The sequence below is a fragment of the Globicephala melas genome, chromosome 15 (assembly GCF_963455315.2).
Source record: "Globicephala melas chromosome 15, mGloMel1.2, whole genome shotgun sequence".
Taxonomy (NCBI): domain Eukaryota; kingdom Metazoa; phylum Chordata; class Mammalia; order Artiodactyla; family Delphinidae; genus Globicephala; species Globicephala melas.
Genome location: NC_083328.1, coordinates 85988312 through 86003602, shown reverse-complemented (window position 1 = coordinate 86003602; position 15291 = coordinate 85988312). Strand labels below are relative to the sequence as shown.

General features: G+C 64.1%; 1 protein-coding gene across 1 annotated transcript; it reads left to right on the top strand.

The window, feature by feature from the left end:
* The first annotated feature begins 1207 nt into the window (after window positions 1-1207).
* NKAIN4 (sodium/potassium transporting ATPase interacting 4) lies at window positions 1208-14919 on the top strand. Its single transcript, XM_030841633.2, has 7 exons — window positions 1208-1261; window positions 6200-6337; window positions 7263-7343; window positions 8403-8597; window positions 12474-12534; window positions 13614-13698; window positions 14838-14919. Exons 1-7 carry the CDS (start codon window positions 1208-1210, stop codon window positions 14917-14919), a joined length of 696 nt encoding a protein of 231 aa, XP_030697493.1.
* Window positions 14920-15291: the final 372 nt, after the last annotated feature.

The window sequence follows — 15291 nt, the reverse complement described above, 5'->3', positions numbered from 1 at the left end:
GGTAAAGCCCAAGCCAGCCTGTGCCCACATCTCCGGCCCCCACCTTATCTGCCTATGACCCGTGGGGTAAAGCCCAAGCCAGCCTGTGCCCACACCTCCGGCCCCCACCTTATCTGCCTATGACCCGTGGGGTAAAGCCCAAGCCAGCCTGTGCCCACACCTCCGGCCCCACCTTACCTGCCTCGCTCCCACCATCGGGCCTACATCTTGCTCAGTCCCACCTCCACACCTCTGCGCATGGAGGTCTTCATCTAGCCCTCCCTCCACCAAGCACAGGTCCCGTGCCCCAAGGCTGCCTACAGCCCAGGGTCTCCCAGGGAACCTCCCTCTCAGGCCTGACCCTGGCCTGGCCTGCAGCCACCCCCCCCACCCTGCTCCCCGCCCCTCCGCAGTGCCTGGGCAGGTGAGCTCCTGGTAGGCTAGCCTGCCCCTCCTCCTCTTGAGTCTTCACCCCTGCAGGGGGACCTGGGAGCTCCTGACCTAGTCCAGGATGCCTCAGGGATGGAGTGTGCCCGGGGACCCATTAGGAAGGAGGTTGGGTGGGTGGGTCACACGAGAGCCAGGGGCAAGCGCGGGAGGTGCGGGTGCGGGGGTCGAGGTAGGATATCCTGGGGGTTATCCTGGTCTCTATGGGGCAGGTCTGCAGCAGCTCCGGGTCTGTCCTGGGGCCACAGCGCAGCCCCTCCAGCTCCGCACCGCCTGACAAGCTGCGCCATCGCCCCTTTAAGAAGGGGTCCCGCGCCCCCTCCCCAGCTGGCACAAGCCCTCAGAGGCTGCGAGTCGGGCTAGAGAGGGAGAGAGACGCTGCGCAGCTGTTATTCGGAGGGGCGGGGCGGGGCTGGGCTGGGGGACCCGGGGCTGCCGAGCAGGGCGGGACAGAGGACTGGCTGGGGCTGCGGGGTGGGAACTGGCCGGCCGTGATCTCGAGTCTGTGGGGCGGAGGCGGGACTGCAGCGGGGGGGGGGGGGGGGGGGGCGGGGGGGCAGGGACTTCGGGGACCTGGGATCGCGGGCCAGGCGGGGCGGAGCCCTGCAATGGGGGGGAGGGACGCTGCAGAGTGGGGCGGGGCCGGGGGCCGGGGACTGGGGGGGCGGGAGTGGGGGAAAGTGAAGGGCGGGAGCTGCGGGCCCAGGCGCCGGGTGTCCCGCGCGCTGGTGGCACCTGGTCCAGACTCGCAGAGGCGGCGCCGGCGGGCCGGGCCGGAACCATGGGCTGCTGCTCCGGCCGCTGCACGCTCATCTTCCTCTGCACTTTCCAGCTGGTGAGCGACGACCCCTCCTCGGGCCCGGCAGTCCCAGCGCATTGGGGGATCCGGACGCCATCCCCACAGTCAGCCCTGCCCGCTGGGTCCGCGACAGCCCCTGGGGGCTCCCGACTGGGCATGGCTCGGACCCGCACGCTTCTGCGGCCGAAGTTCCCCGCTGTCCGGGTGGGGTGGGAAGCCAGCGCCCTATGTGCGACCCCGACGGCCCCTCCGTGCGCCCCGGCGCGCCCCGTCTTGTGTGCGCGCGCGCGGAGTCCGGGCTGGGGGCGCGGGGCGGGGCGGCCGCGGGGTCCGGAGAGACGCGGCAGGTGCTGGGGAGCCGTTGGAAGTGCCTGTCGTGGTACAAAACCCTCCCGGCGGGAGCGCCGGGCTCCGCGATCTCCAAGTCCCGGGCGCGCGGCTGGGAAGGGGCGCCGCTGCGCGCGGTGTCCACACGTGTCGGAAGGTATGTGTGGCCCCGGCTGTGCGCGCAAGGAGTGTTGCGAAGGTGTGTGCGTGTGTGTGTGTGTGTTTGTGTGTGTTCCCTTTCCGAAGCCAGCACTAGGCAATGAGTGAGCGGCGGAGTCCAGTTTCTGAGACCTGACAGCCCCTGGCGGCCAGGGTGCTTGTGAATTTGGGAGTGTGTGTCTGTCTGCATGTCTGCCGGTGTGTCTGTGTAGGGGTGTGTGAGCCCCGCCGTGCCCACCCCTGACGCCCCAAACTGGAGGAGGAGGCCCCTCCCCTTTGCCCTGGCCTGGAGAGTCCGGGGCGGAGAAGAGGTTGCGCCTGTGCTCAGGGCTGTGCTTCCCTGTCTTTCGTGTCCGCTCAGGGCTGTGCTTGCCTGTCTTTTGTGTCCGGCCTGCGTGCAGAGCTGGGTCCTCTGGATGCAGAGCGTTGTTGGAGGACTTGGGCATCCCTCTGCCAAGTGTCAGTTCTGCCTTTGGAGCTTCAGGAGCTCCTGCTGCCTAGGGGGTGGGGGCTAAACAAAGGTGGAGGCCCCTGGGCTGGGGAGGAGTTGCTGGTGAGCCCCTGGGTCCCTGGTCTTAAAAGGGAAATGCTGCTTTGTCCAAGATCCCTGGGTGTGCTCCTAACCCAGCTGGCAGGGTGCTTTCTCTGGAGCTAGAGGGCCACGGAGGAGGAAGGGGCTTGCTTCAAAGAGGCTGTGAGTAGGAAGTCCTCCTGCACCCACGGCCATGCACGGATGCGGGTTCTGTCCTTTGCCTGGGGACAGGGCTTCTGTCCAGGCTGGCAGGGGGCAGAGGTACACAGGCCCGCCTGGAGGAAGGAAGGAGCTGCTGGAGCTTCCCTGTGGAGCAGGCTCAGTGCTGTGGAAGCGACGGGCAGGGGTGGTGGGGAGTGAGGAGGGAGGTGGGCGGTCTGGGGGGTTTTGCTGGACAGATAAGGCTGAGAGAGAGCCCGGGCCTGCAGAAGGCATGAGGCCCAGGGGCTGCTCCACTGGCAATAGGGAGCCATCCCGGGCCTTGGAGCAACGGTGTCACTCACTGTCTTGTGGTGGGCGGTACACAGATGAGCCCACCACAGGCCTCTGGAGATCTGGCCACAGCTGTGGGGGAAGGGCTATCTAGGCTTGAGGGCAGCAGGGTTTCCCTGGATGGGGGCTTCCTGCAGACTCTTTAGTCTCAGCCAGGCGAGCCGGGACGGAGCTATGTCCCCATGCGGCCAGTGGCCACAGCTAAGAGCAGCGGACAGCTGCAAATGGCCTTCTGTCCCGGCCGTGCACCTGTCCCTCCTCCGCCGGGTGCAGGGGGCAGCGGAGCAGGAAGAGGTTTGACGCCGCCCGCTGCTCTGGTCCCTGTGGGGGGCGGGGCGGGGGAGCCGAGGGGGAAGCCCTGTGGGGAGTCCTCTGCTTTCTTTTCTCTTTTTGACAAGCGTGAGTTTTCCTGTTACCCAGCTATGGGACAAAGACCTGAACATCTCAGAGCCCTCTCCCTGAAGAATACTCTGGGCCAGCTGCAGCACCCTGAGGCCCTTTCCCAGGCTGGGCCCTGGCTCTGATGGGAGCCAGGGCTCAGCGAGGGGTTTGGGACCAGTGAGCAGGCCACTGGGGCACTGCAGAGAGCTGAGCCTTCCAGTACCTTGGCTTAGAAACGAAAAAGACACCCCCACCAGCCCCACCCTGCCAGCTGTGGGGTCTCTCTGGCAAGCAGACCCTGGGGGCCGCCCCTCAGACTTAGACTTCAGCAGGGATGCACAGCCAGGCTGGCCCTGAGTCTGGGCCTCACAGGACAGTGCCGGCGGCCGGTGATGGGTCGGGGTGGGGTAGGAAGGGGACCTGGGGCACCCTCACTCTGCCTCCCCGCCCCGTGCATGGCACCCCGGGCGACTTCAAGCAGGGCAGGCGTTCCTGCCCATTGGTCAGGGGCTTCTGGGCACCAAGGGGAGGCCTGGGGCTAAGACTGAAATTTCATTCTGTGTCTAGAACAGGTGCTGTTGGCCAGCTGTGCCCCGAGGGCTGTGTGCGTGCACATGTGTGCTCGTGTGTGCGTGTGTGTGCACGTGTGTGCGCATGTGTGTGCGTGTGGATGTGCATGTCTTCTTCCCTGCCCCACGGAGCTTCCCACCACAGTGTAGGCCTTTCACGTGTGCCCCTCCCCCTCCTTTTGCACCACCTCGGACCTTGGCCCATCCACCCTCCCTGCCCTCATCTGCGGCCAAGGGCCCACGTGGCCGTCCTCCGTGGAGACTGCCAGCGTGGGGTCGAGTCCACCAGCCCACGACTGCCCAGTCGGGCGGGGCCGGGCTCTCGTGGGGCAGCAGAGGCAGGCCCTCTGCCCTCGGATGCCTGTCTCCTTGCCCCAAATCTGTAATTGGGGGTTTCAATGTGCAGGCCCCCTCTGGGCACCGGGGGCCACGCCGAGACGGGGCAGCTGAGCCCTCATGGCGAGGAGGCTCGTTCGGGGCCAGGCGACATCTGTAGACAGACGGACAGACAGACCCTCCTGCTGTCCTGGGTCAGCGCTGCTGACGTTGACACGGCGTGGACTGAGTCGCAGGCGTGTGAGAATGCAAGGCACCTGGGGAGAAGTGCGTGTGGTGGGGCTCCCGCAGAGACAGCTGCATGCGGAGGACCCAGGTGAGGCAGGAGTGTGGCTCCGGGAGTTGAGAGATGCAGGGTTTCGGGGACGTGGCAGTGAGGGTCTGTTGGGGGGGAGGGGCAGGTGGTAGGGCCCGAGCCCACGCGGGGAGCTCAGACTTTGTCTAAAGGGCGTGGGCATCCCTGAAGTGGGGTGTCCCCGAAGGCCTGGGGGGGCTGCTGGCGCCCACCCGCCAGGGAAGAGGCTTCCCTGGACACAGTCCAGCGGACTGGGGAGGGGGCTCAATGACTGCTCATCCTTGTGCCCTGAAGCTGGCCCAGTTCACTGCCAAGGTCTCCACTCTGCGCCGCGGCTCTGTACCTACTGTGTGCTTCCTCCTGTCGGGGAAGAGCATTCTGGCGCCTCTCCCTGGGGGTCCTGTCTGGCCACCCTTCTGCGGGACGCCATCCCGCTAGAAATTGCCTGATGGGATGCCCTGTTGTGGGTCTGCTCCCGCCTCCCCACTCCCCACTCCAGCTGTCTTCTAGGGCAGACCCCAGCCCCCCCGGAGGACACGCTTGGAATGCCGCCTCCCCGAGACCTCTTGGAAATAGCTATTACCTGGTCCAGGCCAACCACAGTGGCTGGGCAGTGCCCAGGATGCACCACAGCAGCTGTTTCCTGGGGGCTGGCGGGGGTCCCGTGAGGGCTCCAGGACACAGGCCTGGAGCAGAGGAGAGGAGGGTGGTCAGGGGAGGGCCGAGCACCGGGCTGCAGTAGGGGCTTCTGTGGCCAGTGGGCCTGGTGACCACAGGGCCAGTCCACAAAGGCTCACCTGGCTGGGCTCTGTCCTTCAGTGCCGGGGGCCACGTGGGAGGGAGGCTACCCCTCGCAGCCCCGTCCCGCCCGCTCCCCTCTCTCCCAGCCCTGCTGTGCTGGCCTCAGCCCATCCAGTCCTGAGGAGGGGCATGCGGTGGCCTCCCCCACCCGGCTGTGAGAAGTCTGGCTTCTCCAATGCCCGCCTGAGGCTGCCTGCTGGGAGGGGCTCCCCTCCCTCCTCCGCCCTGCAGAGTCCCCCACACCCCCGGGCTCAGTGGATGGCCCCCGAGCCCACCTGCTCTGGGTCCAGATGGCTCTCTCGCCTCTGCAGTGACAATGAGTGCTGGACGCACGGTGGCCCACGGGGACATTGTGCAGGGCAGCCACGGGCCGTGCTGATCTGCTGTCCTTTCTCTGCCACCGTCCTCTGGGATGTGCTGGTCCTCTCTGCCCTTGTTCGCCGCACCTTCCTTGCCGTGAACACAGATGGGATGGCATCTGGGGTGCAGTGGCTTCGGTCGTACTTTCTCCTGGTGATGAGCTCGGCCCCACAAACATGATGAGTGAATGAATGAATGAATGAGGGAATGCTTTCTGAAGTCACGACCAAGCTCAGATCTGGTCCATCTCCCCTGCGTATAAAACGGCAGGTTTCTTAGGCACATCTGATCCCCTGGCATCGGTCCTCTGTCGGCCGAGCCTGCAGGGTTGGCATCCACAGAGCGGGGGAGCGGTGGGAACGTCCTGGAAAGAGAGGCCCCAAAGCGGTGAGAGACCCCGCAGACAGGGAGGGTGCTGATCTGGGGGCCCAAGGAGCCCAGTGTCCCGCTTGACCTTCCTGCCCCACGTTTGCTGTCTGGCCCTGCAGCCCCCGAATTTAGAGCGGCCGCCGTGTTCCCGTTCTGCAGGTGAGGAAGCTGAGGGCGGGGGCTTGTTCCCAGAGGGACACCCCCGTGGTGATGCTTCCAGGCCCGTCGACTTGTTTGGAGACTTTTGTTGCATAGCCGAGACCACAGGGGGCGCTGGATGGTGGCGATCAGGCAGGAGCAGGACCGAGGCTCCCAGGGGTCCGCCGCCCCTCACACGCCTGCCCTGCTCCTAGGTCACCGCCCTGGAGCGGCAGGTGTTCGACTTCCTGGGCTACCAGTGGGCACCCATCCTGGCCACCTTCACCCACATTGTCGTGGTCATCCTGGGGCTCTTCGGCACCATCCAGTACCGGCCTCGCTACATCGTGGTGGTGAGTCCGCTCTGCTTCGGCCCTTCTCCTGTGGGCAGGGGGGCCGGGATGACCGACATGGAGCGCTTCAGTGGCAGTAATTTCCTGGAAGCCATGAGAAAACCTGGAAAGGCCCGGATTTCAGCCGCACAGACCCCCAGGCTCGGACCTTCCCACAGCCTGGACGTCTGAGTTCTGACCTGGACATTGTGGCTTCCGGGTTGCTTCTGGGAAACAGCTGCAGAGCACCTGCCAGGGGCCCAAGGCGGAACTGGAACCCAGCATGTCTCAGTACCCCCTCCCTGCCTGTGGTCCCATGCCCCCGACCGTCCTGCCTCTGGAGAAGCTCAGATGATGCGCAGAAAGTTTTGCGCTGAGCAGAGTAGCATTTTCGTTCGGCACAGATCAGAATAATTGGTCTGGATCAGGGTTTGCAGCAAACCCTCCTGTGAAGGCCGCACAGTCTCGTGGAAGGTACTCAGCCCTGTCATGGCCCAGACACAGCCTGAGCAGTGCCGCATGATGGGCGGGGCTGCGTCTCAGTAAAACTTGACGAAAGCAGGTGCCGGCTGGCAGCCCTCCCCGCTGCAGGCAGCTCTTGGGGGCAATCTTTGGGGTGGGTTTTGGGGGTGCTCTGCCCTTGCTTGTCATTGGTTCATGTGGCACGGGCCACGGGCACCTCTGGGCCAGGACACCAAGCTCGGGAAGTGTGCTCTGTGCTGGCCCCCTCCAGCCCGCTGTTCCCCATCTCCTAGGTGTTCCCCGGCCCTGCTGGGGCAGGAGCCTTGTCCCGGTGGGCTCAGGGACGCCCTCTGCCAAACGGAGCATCTTGGGCTCCAGACTCGGGGAGCAGAGCCCCCCCACCCTGCAGAGGCCTTGTCCTCCAAGGGGGAGGTGCAAAGTCACATTCCCTCCCCCCCTCCCCCGCCCTCTCTTGTCTCCACAGTACGCAGTGTGGGCGGCCGCCTGGGTCACCTGGAACGTCTTCATTATCTGCTTCTACTTGGAAGTGGGGGGCCTCTCAAAGGTGAGTTAAGTCATGGGAAACTCACGCAAACGGAGGGGATCTTGGCGAGGGCCCGGGGGCACTGGATGTGTTTGCTTGTTTATCGCGCGGCTCCCCGATGGTGGCAGAGGCCGGGTCTCTTCATGGTTCTCTCCCTCGCACCCTGAACAGTCCCGGCCCATAGCAGCAACTCAGTAAAGTTTTGGGGAAAGATCAGTGATCTGATGGATGGACGAGGGGCTGTGGGCATTGGTTGGCAGGTGGTCTCCAGCTGGTAGTAGATGCACCAGGGAAGGCTTCCTGGATGAGGCGGCCTGAAACCTGGGCAGCACCTGGAAGGAGAGTCAGGGCTGCGGAGCAGGAGCAGAGAGACCAGCCTTTGCAGAAGGGCGCAGGCGGGAACACCGCCGGGGCGGCCAGGCAGAGGGGATGTCGTGCCCCTGCCCACCCTCTGGGCTGCTCCTTCAAATGCTGATAAAGTCCCCAGGTCCCCCCTGCAGGGGAGGGGACACCTCACCCAAGCCATGTTCTGGGAGCATCAGTGTGAGCAAAGCCTGCCTACGCAGCTGATTCAGGCACGTCACACAAAGCACTGCATTTCATCTTTGCCCAAAGCTCAGAGGGGAGTCTAAGAGCCAGGAGTGGGGTGGCACGGGTGGGCAGTGGGGCAGATGGCCCCTGCTTCCTGGGACCACACCTGGGCAGCAGTGGAGGAGACAGAGGTTAGTTCAGATGTACCTGAAATGGCAGCGTTGGCCTGAGATGCGAAGGAGGGGCCCAGGGCACCGTTAGAGTGTGTCCTGGGGGTCTGTCCTGGGCAGGGAGGCCTTCCTGGAGGACGAGGTGTGAGCCGGGGCCCGTGGCAAGCACAGGGAGGCCTTCCCTACATGGGAACGACTGGGAGGGCCTTGGTGCCCCCTGCTCCCGACGGCTGGAGCCCAAGGGGCCGGGGCAGGGGAGGCGGGAGGGCAGAGTACCCCTTGACCTTCTCAGGGAGCCCATCTGGGCCGCAGTGGGTGGGGTTTGGCTCTGTCCCTGGTGCTGACCTGGTCCCACCCCCACCCCCCACCCCTCCCCCAGGACAGCGGGCTCCTGACCTTCAGCCTCTCCCGGCACCACTCCTGGTGGCATGAGCATGGCCCGGGCTGCGTGCACAGGGAGCCGATGGCCAGCCTGGGTCCCCCGGACAGCCAGGCCCTGGTGCCAGGCACCGGCTGCACCCTGGAGCGTGGCTGCGTGGAGGCCCTGCACAGCGCCCTGCAGATCCTGGTGGCGGTGAGTGCGGGGGAGGGGAGGTGGGGCAGGGGGAGGGGCTCATCCTGCTGTGGGCCCCTGTCTCAGCCTTTCCTGTGGAGGCAGAGGAGGTCCTCTGCAGGGGGCGGGGAGCCCCTCTTCACACCGTCCCTGCCCAGAGGTTAAGGAACCGCACCCCCCCCCAACCTGTGTGGCCTGGGCCACCCACTCCGCAAAGTGGGCTGAGAACCAATTCCAACCCCAGGGCTGGCGTGGGGATGAACCGAGGGGACAGAACCTGAAACTTCTGATGATGCAGTGGGGTCGGGCAGGCAGGTAGGACCCTCCTTGAGGGGGATCAAGGTGAAGGCTCCTGCAGCCCCACCCCCCACCCTGGAGGCAGCGTGGCAGGGGAGGAGCCCTGGGAGTTTCTCCACAGCCTCCTCCAAGTCAGAGCGTCTGTTTCCATACCCGACAATCCGACCGTGGGGGCCAGGGGCGGGGGAGACCCAGCCTGGCCTGCACGCTGGCCTCTTCTGCTCCCGCGGCATAGAGAGTAGGGGTGTAGATTCCGCGAGTAAAAATACAGGACGCCCAGTGAAATGTGAATTTCAGAGAAACAGCAAGTTTTAGTGTAAGCGTGTTCCCTGCCACGTTTGGGAGCTACTCATACTAAAAATGGTTTCATTCTGTATCTGAAATTCAAACTTAGTCGAGCATGGGGTGTTTTGTCTGCAGCTCCAGAGAAGTGGTCAGACGGGAAGGGCCGGAGCGGGCTGGGCCAGTGGCTGGCCGCCCCGGCTGACTCCAGGGCTCGGGCAGGACGGGTGCGGCCACTGGAGGGCGCTGGTCAGACCTGGAGGCTCCTGACTGCTTGGGTGCTCGCAGGCCAACAGCACCGTGTCCGGCTGGATGCTGGGTTTATAGCACGGATGCTCTGCGCCAACAGGTGACGTTGGAAGCTGAATGCCAGGTCTAATGCCTTCCCTGGCAGAAAACACGTGACAGTTCGGGTGCCTCTCGAGCTCCCAGGGCTCCCTCCCCTCCTGCTCTTGCAGGACCTGCAGAAATCCAGACTTTGGGGCATCTGGGTGCTGCCAGTCCCTCGGGTGCTGGGACATTCTCTCTCCCACCACGGCTCATTCACTGAGGCAAAAAGAGGGCTCTGGTTTTCCCAAAATACTTGGGAACCTGGGTGCATTCCTCGAAAGGAGAAAGAACCGCTTGCCAAGCATACAGGTCAGAGCTTCTGAAATCACGTACAGAATCTGTGAAAAGGTAACAGGAAGCAAGCGGAAAAGAACAAAGGAGGATTCTCCTGGGCGTTTCTGACTGCACGTGATGGCAGAGACAGACTCCTCACTTTTATCCTTCATCCGCAGGGATGGGGGTTTTTTTTGGGGGGGGGGTACGTGGTCCTCTCACTGCTGTGGCCTCTCCTGTTGCAGAGCACAGGCTCCATACGCGCAGGCCCAGAGGCCATGGCTCACGGGCCCAGCCGCTCCGCGGCATGTGGGATCTTCCCGGACCGGGGCACGAACCCGTATCCCCTGCATAGGCAGGCGGACTCTCAACCACTGCGCCACCAGGGAAGCCCTCTTTTTTTAATATAATTTTTATTTTATATTGGGGTATATTTGACTTACAACACTGTGTCAGTTTCAGATGTACAGCAAAGTGGTTCAGCTATACGTATACATATATCCATTCTTTTTCAGATTCTTTTCCTGTATGGGTTATTACACAATATCGAGTAGAGTTCCCTGTGCTATACAGCAGGTCTTCGGTGAAATGCCGGCTTCTAGATACCAGGCAGCCCTCTGCTGCTTGCTTTTGAGGGTCCAGGAGCAGCAGACCCTTGGCTGCACAGTCGGCCGGTGCTGGGGGGCGGGACGGGCAGGGCTGAGAGCCTCAGGGAGGAGCTGGGCCGGATCCCGAGGGGGCCTGGGAGGGGCGGTAGGCGGGCAGAGGTGTGGCAGGTGGGGCGGCCTCCCCCAGCGCCCCGCCCAGCGCGCGGGGCTGCGGAGGCGTTTTCAGCACCTCGGCCAGCTCTCGGGCGTCGGGAGGCGGCTCAGGTCTGCCTTGCAATGGCAGGGAGACAGGCACAGAGGAGACCCCCGACCTGCCGCCTGGAAGGACGGGCTTCCGAGCCCTTCCAGCTCCGTCTCCTCCTTCAAGGCATGTGGGGCGTCAAGGGAGGCTGTTGGGCTTGTTCTTCGGTGAGAGTAACCCCCCTGAGGTCTTGCCACTGCTGATGGGAGGCCAGTCTCTCCTTCCCGTGGCCCTTTGCCCCTAAAGCTGCACCACTGGCTGGCTTCCTGTCCCCTGCCCCCCGCCCCGGCTGTGGTTGCCCCACAGACAGACCCCACCACCCTCTCTCAGAAGACCCGCTGCAGCTCCTCCATGGCAGGTACCCCCCACGAAACCTCTTTTCTGCTTATTCCCCTGATCAGTCAGGGTCCCAGCAAGACAGTGATGAGGCACTCGGCTCAGGTTAATTCCCGGGGGCAGGTGAAGGGGCTGTTCTAAGCATAGGTGCCGTGTCGGGGACCCCACGGGATATCCCCCTCCCCTGGGGCTCGTGGCTGACCTGTTGCCACCCCAGCCTGAAGGGAGGTGGGCAGGAGTTGTGCTGGCAGAGAAGGGGCTGGGGGATATGAGCCCTTCTTCTCCCCCTCCCCCCCCAGTTTCCTGCTGGGCTCCGCACGGGCCAACCCAAGCTGGAGGGCGCTGGTGGACACTGGCCACACCATGCAGGGTGGGGAATGTGGAGGGAGCGCCTGCAGGGGCAGGTGGGGCACCTCTGACCCACCACTATTGGAACCTCACTATGTGCTATGTCCTCAGGGTCGAGACCACTGCTTGCTATGGGGGTGACCAAAGACAATAGGTGATGCCCCAGAGGATGCTGGGCTGACCTACAGCACAGAGAGAGGCCAGAGGGCATGACCTTGCCGTCCTGGGCCACCTCTCAGGTTCCCAGCCTCTGTGGAAGAGGCTCCCCTCCAGGATGAGCTGGGGCGGGGCTGCCCTCCAGGGCCCTGCGAGCACACGGGGCTGTGGGCCTTCCATGAGGCCTGTGGCTTCACGATGCACTCTGCTGCCCACTCCGGGCCGCCCTGTACATTGTCTGCCAGCCCCAGCCGCGGGTCAGGGCTGCCCCTCGTTCTCATCAGAGAGGATGCAGCAAACACCATGCATGGAATAACTCCCCCTCCCCCATGCTCACCATCACCCGGGCTGTGGGCAGTGCCGGCCTTGCCCCGTCTCAGCTGGAGCCCTTTCTGCTTCAGTGGCCCTGGTGCCCGGGCCTCTGCGGGGGTTTAATGCAAGCCTGTCCTCTTTGCCCTGAAGTCCAAGCATCCTCTGAGGAGCCTGGCTAATGAACATCTGCCAGGCCAGGCCCTCAACTCCAGCCCCGTCCACTCTGCCCCGAGTCGCCCGCTGCACCAAGTCCTCGGTCTGTCTCCCCTGCGCTGCCGTGCACACCATGAGCTTGGCTGTCTTGAAGCTTCTCTACCATGGCTTCCCAAGGAGGAGAAACCTGACAGTGGTCTGCTTACGGCGAGAGGTGCTGGGGAGGATGGCTGGGCTGTCACAGGGGTGTCAGCCTGTGGGGGCGCGGTCAGCCTGGGGGACCCTTAGGCTGCAGTCATGTGTCTCCCAGGGCTTCTCTCTGCATCTCACCCCCCCGTTCAAGCAAGGGCTTGGTCAGCCCCACTGGGGAGTGGACGCCGCCTGGAACTCCAGAGCTAAGGAGGCTGGCAGATCACTCCCCTCGATCAGTGTTACAGACAAGGACACCGAGACCAGGAGGGGCAGTGGCCGTGTGGTTAGGATGCGCGGGGGCCCACGTCCCACGATGATGCTTCTGTGGCTCCGGGGCCTCACCCTGAGTGACGTCTCCATGTCTTTCAGCTTGTGGGCTTCATCTGTGCCTGCCACGTGGTCAGTGTTGTCACCGAGGAGGAGGACAGCTGTAAGTGTGCGACCACCAGCCTCCTGCAGAATGCTGTTAGTGACCTGCTGGCCCCATCAGGCAGTGGGGGAGGGAAAGAGAAGCTGAGGGCTGGCCACAGAGGCCTGGGACCTGGCCTCTTAAATGGGTCCCCGTGCCACGGAGGTCCTGGCCTGAGCAGAGACAGGGGAGGCCCTGGGCTGTGGGCACCAGGGGTCAGTGCACCCCAGCTCCTCCAGTCTGAGGGCTCCTGTGCTGCGGAGCTGCCCCCCACGATCCCCACAGATGTCACAGGCGGAAGGCTGAGCTCTGACCTACAGAGGAAAGTCCCCCTGCCCCGTGCCCCCTTGCAGCTGGGAAGCGGCCCACCTTCAGGCCCAGTGCTAGCGGGGATGCATCTGAGGGGAGTTCGCACGTCCCCCTCCCGTGAACCCTGCTGACGTTTCCTCTGATTTGCAGCATCAACACTCGGGTGCCCTCGCCAGCCCTGACTACCCCAGGCTCAGACGGGGTCTCGCTGGGGTGAGCCGGGGCTGGGCACACCCAGGGGGCCCACAGCTCCTGTGGGCAGAGCCTTCCCTGGGATCTGAATCAGAATTCAGAGCCTCTGTTCCCAGAGGTCAGGTGGCCATGGGGTAGGCGGTCCACGTGTCCTTCAGAGACCAGACTCAGTCCTGGACCAGCCCCCAGCTACCCTCGGTCCTGGTGCTGGGTGGCCCCAAACCATCACTCAGCCCACAGCCGGCTGGGAGGAAACAGAAGGGGCTTCCTGTATTGGTTACATTAAAACGTTTTAGGACGGGAGCCAGCACTGGGGCTCAGAGACGTGTTAGCTTTGCCCAGCAAGCCCCGGCCGCCCATGTGCTGTGCAGACACAGCTCTGAGGCGCTGTGATTGGGACAGCCCCCCACTGAGAGCGCCAGCGTCCTTTGAAGCTTTGCACCCAGCGGGAATTCACCCTCTGCTCTCCAGTCTGGGCAGCCCGCGGCCCCCCCCCACCTCTGCGTCACCTCCTGAGTGTTTGCATTTGGGAACATTCTCCACTCTGCTGTCCCGTCCATTGTTTGGGTTTGTTTTATTTGGGTCTTGGTTTCTTTCAGTTGATTTCATTGGTGGATTTGACCCATTTCCTCTCTGCCATGTCAGTGAAAAGCCCTCCAGCCTCTCGTTCGAGCAGGTGTGCCTGTAAGCACGGCCGCAGAGCCTGTCCCGCTGGTCTGGCCAATCCAGGTAGCATAGCCGCCAGGCTCCTCTCCTTGGGGAAACCTCACCAGGCGTCTGTCTGCCTGTCCATCCATCATCCATCTGTCTGTCCATCCCCCACTTTCCCATTTGCTCCGTGCCAGCTCTGGGCCGGGTGTGGGGTGCAGAGGCTCTGGGGCTCGGCCCCCGTGCCCAGCAGAGTCTGTGGGAGTCGGGGCTGAGGGGACGCTGAGAGGCCACCACCCAGGAGAGTGATAGAGCGATTTTCCTGGGTCTCACGGTGGCAGGAAATTTGAGGAGTTGGTTTCCTACTTTTGGAGGATCAGACTTCTTCCCTCTTGAAAAGCAGTGTCGACGGCCCTGACCACCCCAGGCCTCAGTGGGGGTGCCTGGGCCACTGGCCCCCCTCCTCCGAAGCGGCCTTTGCCATGGGCCCTGGCCCACATGTATTCCTGAAAGTCGGGGTCAGCAGAGGTGGCTGTGGTCCTTCTCCTGGTAGAGCTGTGCTTCCTCCGTCTCACCCAGGCCCTCAGAGTCAAGCCTGCCCTTCAGGGCCACACCTGCGGCCATCCCTGGGGACCCTGGCCCTCTTGGTAGCCCCCCAGTCCTTCTACCCTATAAGTGAGGCCCCACGTCAGCTAAGGGCCATCAGAGGTAGCAGGCATCCAGCTCCCGTGATGGAGGAGAGGCCTCGCTCAGACCCCTGAGCCAGGGCAGGGTATATGGGAGTTGATGACCTGGGCACACAAGCTGGGAGAACTGGCCAGGCTGGACACGCCTCTGGGCTTTCCCCCTGGCCGTGGAGCTGGGCAGCCAGAAGGACCTAGGGTGAGCCCCTCACTCCGCTCCCAGCCCCCTGGCTCAAACCCCAACGAGATGTCTGCGGCCAGAGTCAGCTCTGCAGGGACAAGGCCCCCAGCTGCCTGCGTGGGGAGTCCCGGTCCTGGCCGGGCCTCGCAGAAGCCCGGCCCCTCCCCGCGCCCTTTTCCAAAGGCCAGGAAGCCCTCCCCTTCTTGGATTTTGTCCCATTTGCTCTCCAACGGACGAGGGCACAGCAGCCCCGCTGACCGCGCCTTCCTTCCGCTTCTCTGCCCCTGCTCACCCCCCACCTTGCCCCACAGGCCGGCCGGTGGCATAGGTGAAGAGCACCCATCCCGCCCCCCACCTGCCCCCACGACCTCCAGCTTCGGTGACCCATGCTGACGGTGAGGAGCCTCCAGGCAGCGGACCTTCCCGCCCCCGTGGCCTTGCAGGCGCCCCCAGGGTCTGGTGACTGGACGTGAGCCAGGGTGGCAGGGCCAGCACCAGGCCGGGACGGCTGCAACTTCTAAAGAGTTTGTTTCCTTTTTCTAAAAAAAAAAAAAGACACGAGAAAAAACCTCATCCCTGGCCTCCGGTAGCACTGGGAATGCACTCCATCTACAGCAGGCCTGGGGCTGCTGGCCAAGGAGCCCCATCCCTCAGATGCCCTCCCCAGGGCAGCCAGACCCCCGGGGGCTGCACACACCCGTGCTGGGGCGGGAGGGGGGCGGGCTGGCCAAGGGGCCTGCGAGACAGGGAAAGAGTGACCCCACC

Coding starts and splice junctions, on each gene's coding strand:
- NKAIN4 (XM_030841633.2), top strand. CDS start 1,208: ATGGGCTGCTGCTCCGGCCGCTGCACGCTCATCTTCCTCTGCACTTTC. Junction 12,535..13,613: donor CACCGAGGAGGAGGACAGCT/GTAAGTGTGCGA, acceptor GGTTTCTTTCAG/TTGATTTCATTGGTGGATTT. Junction 13,699..14,837: donor TCGTTCGAGCAGGTGTGCCT/GTAAGCACGGCC, acceptor CTTGCCCCACAG/GCCGGCCGGTGGCATAGGTG.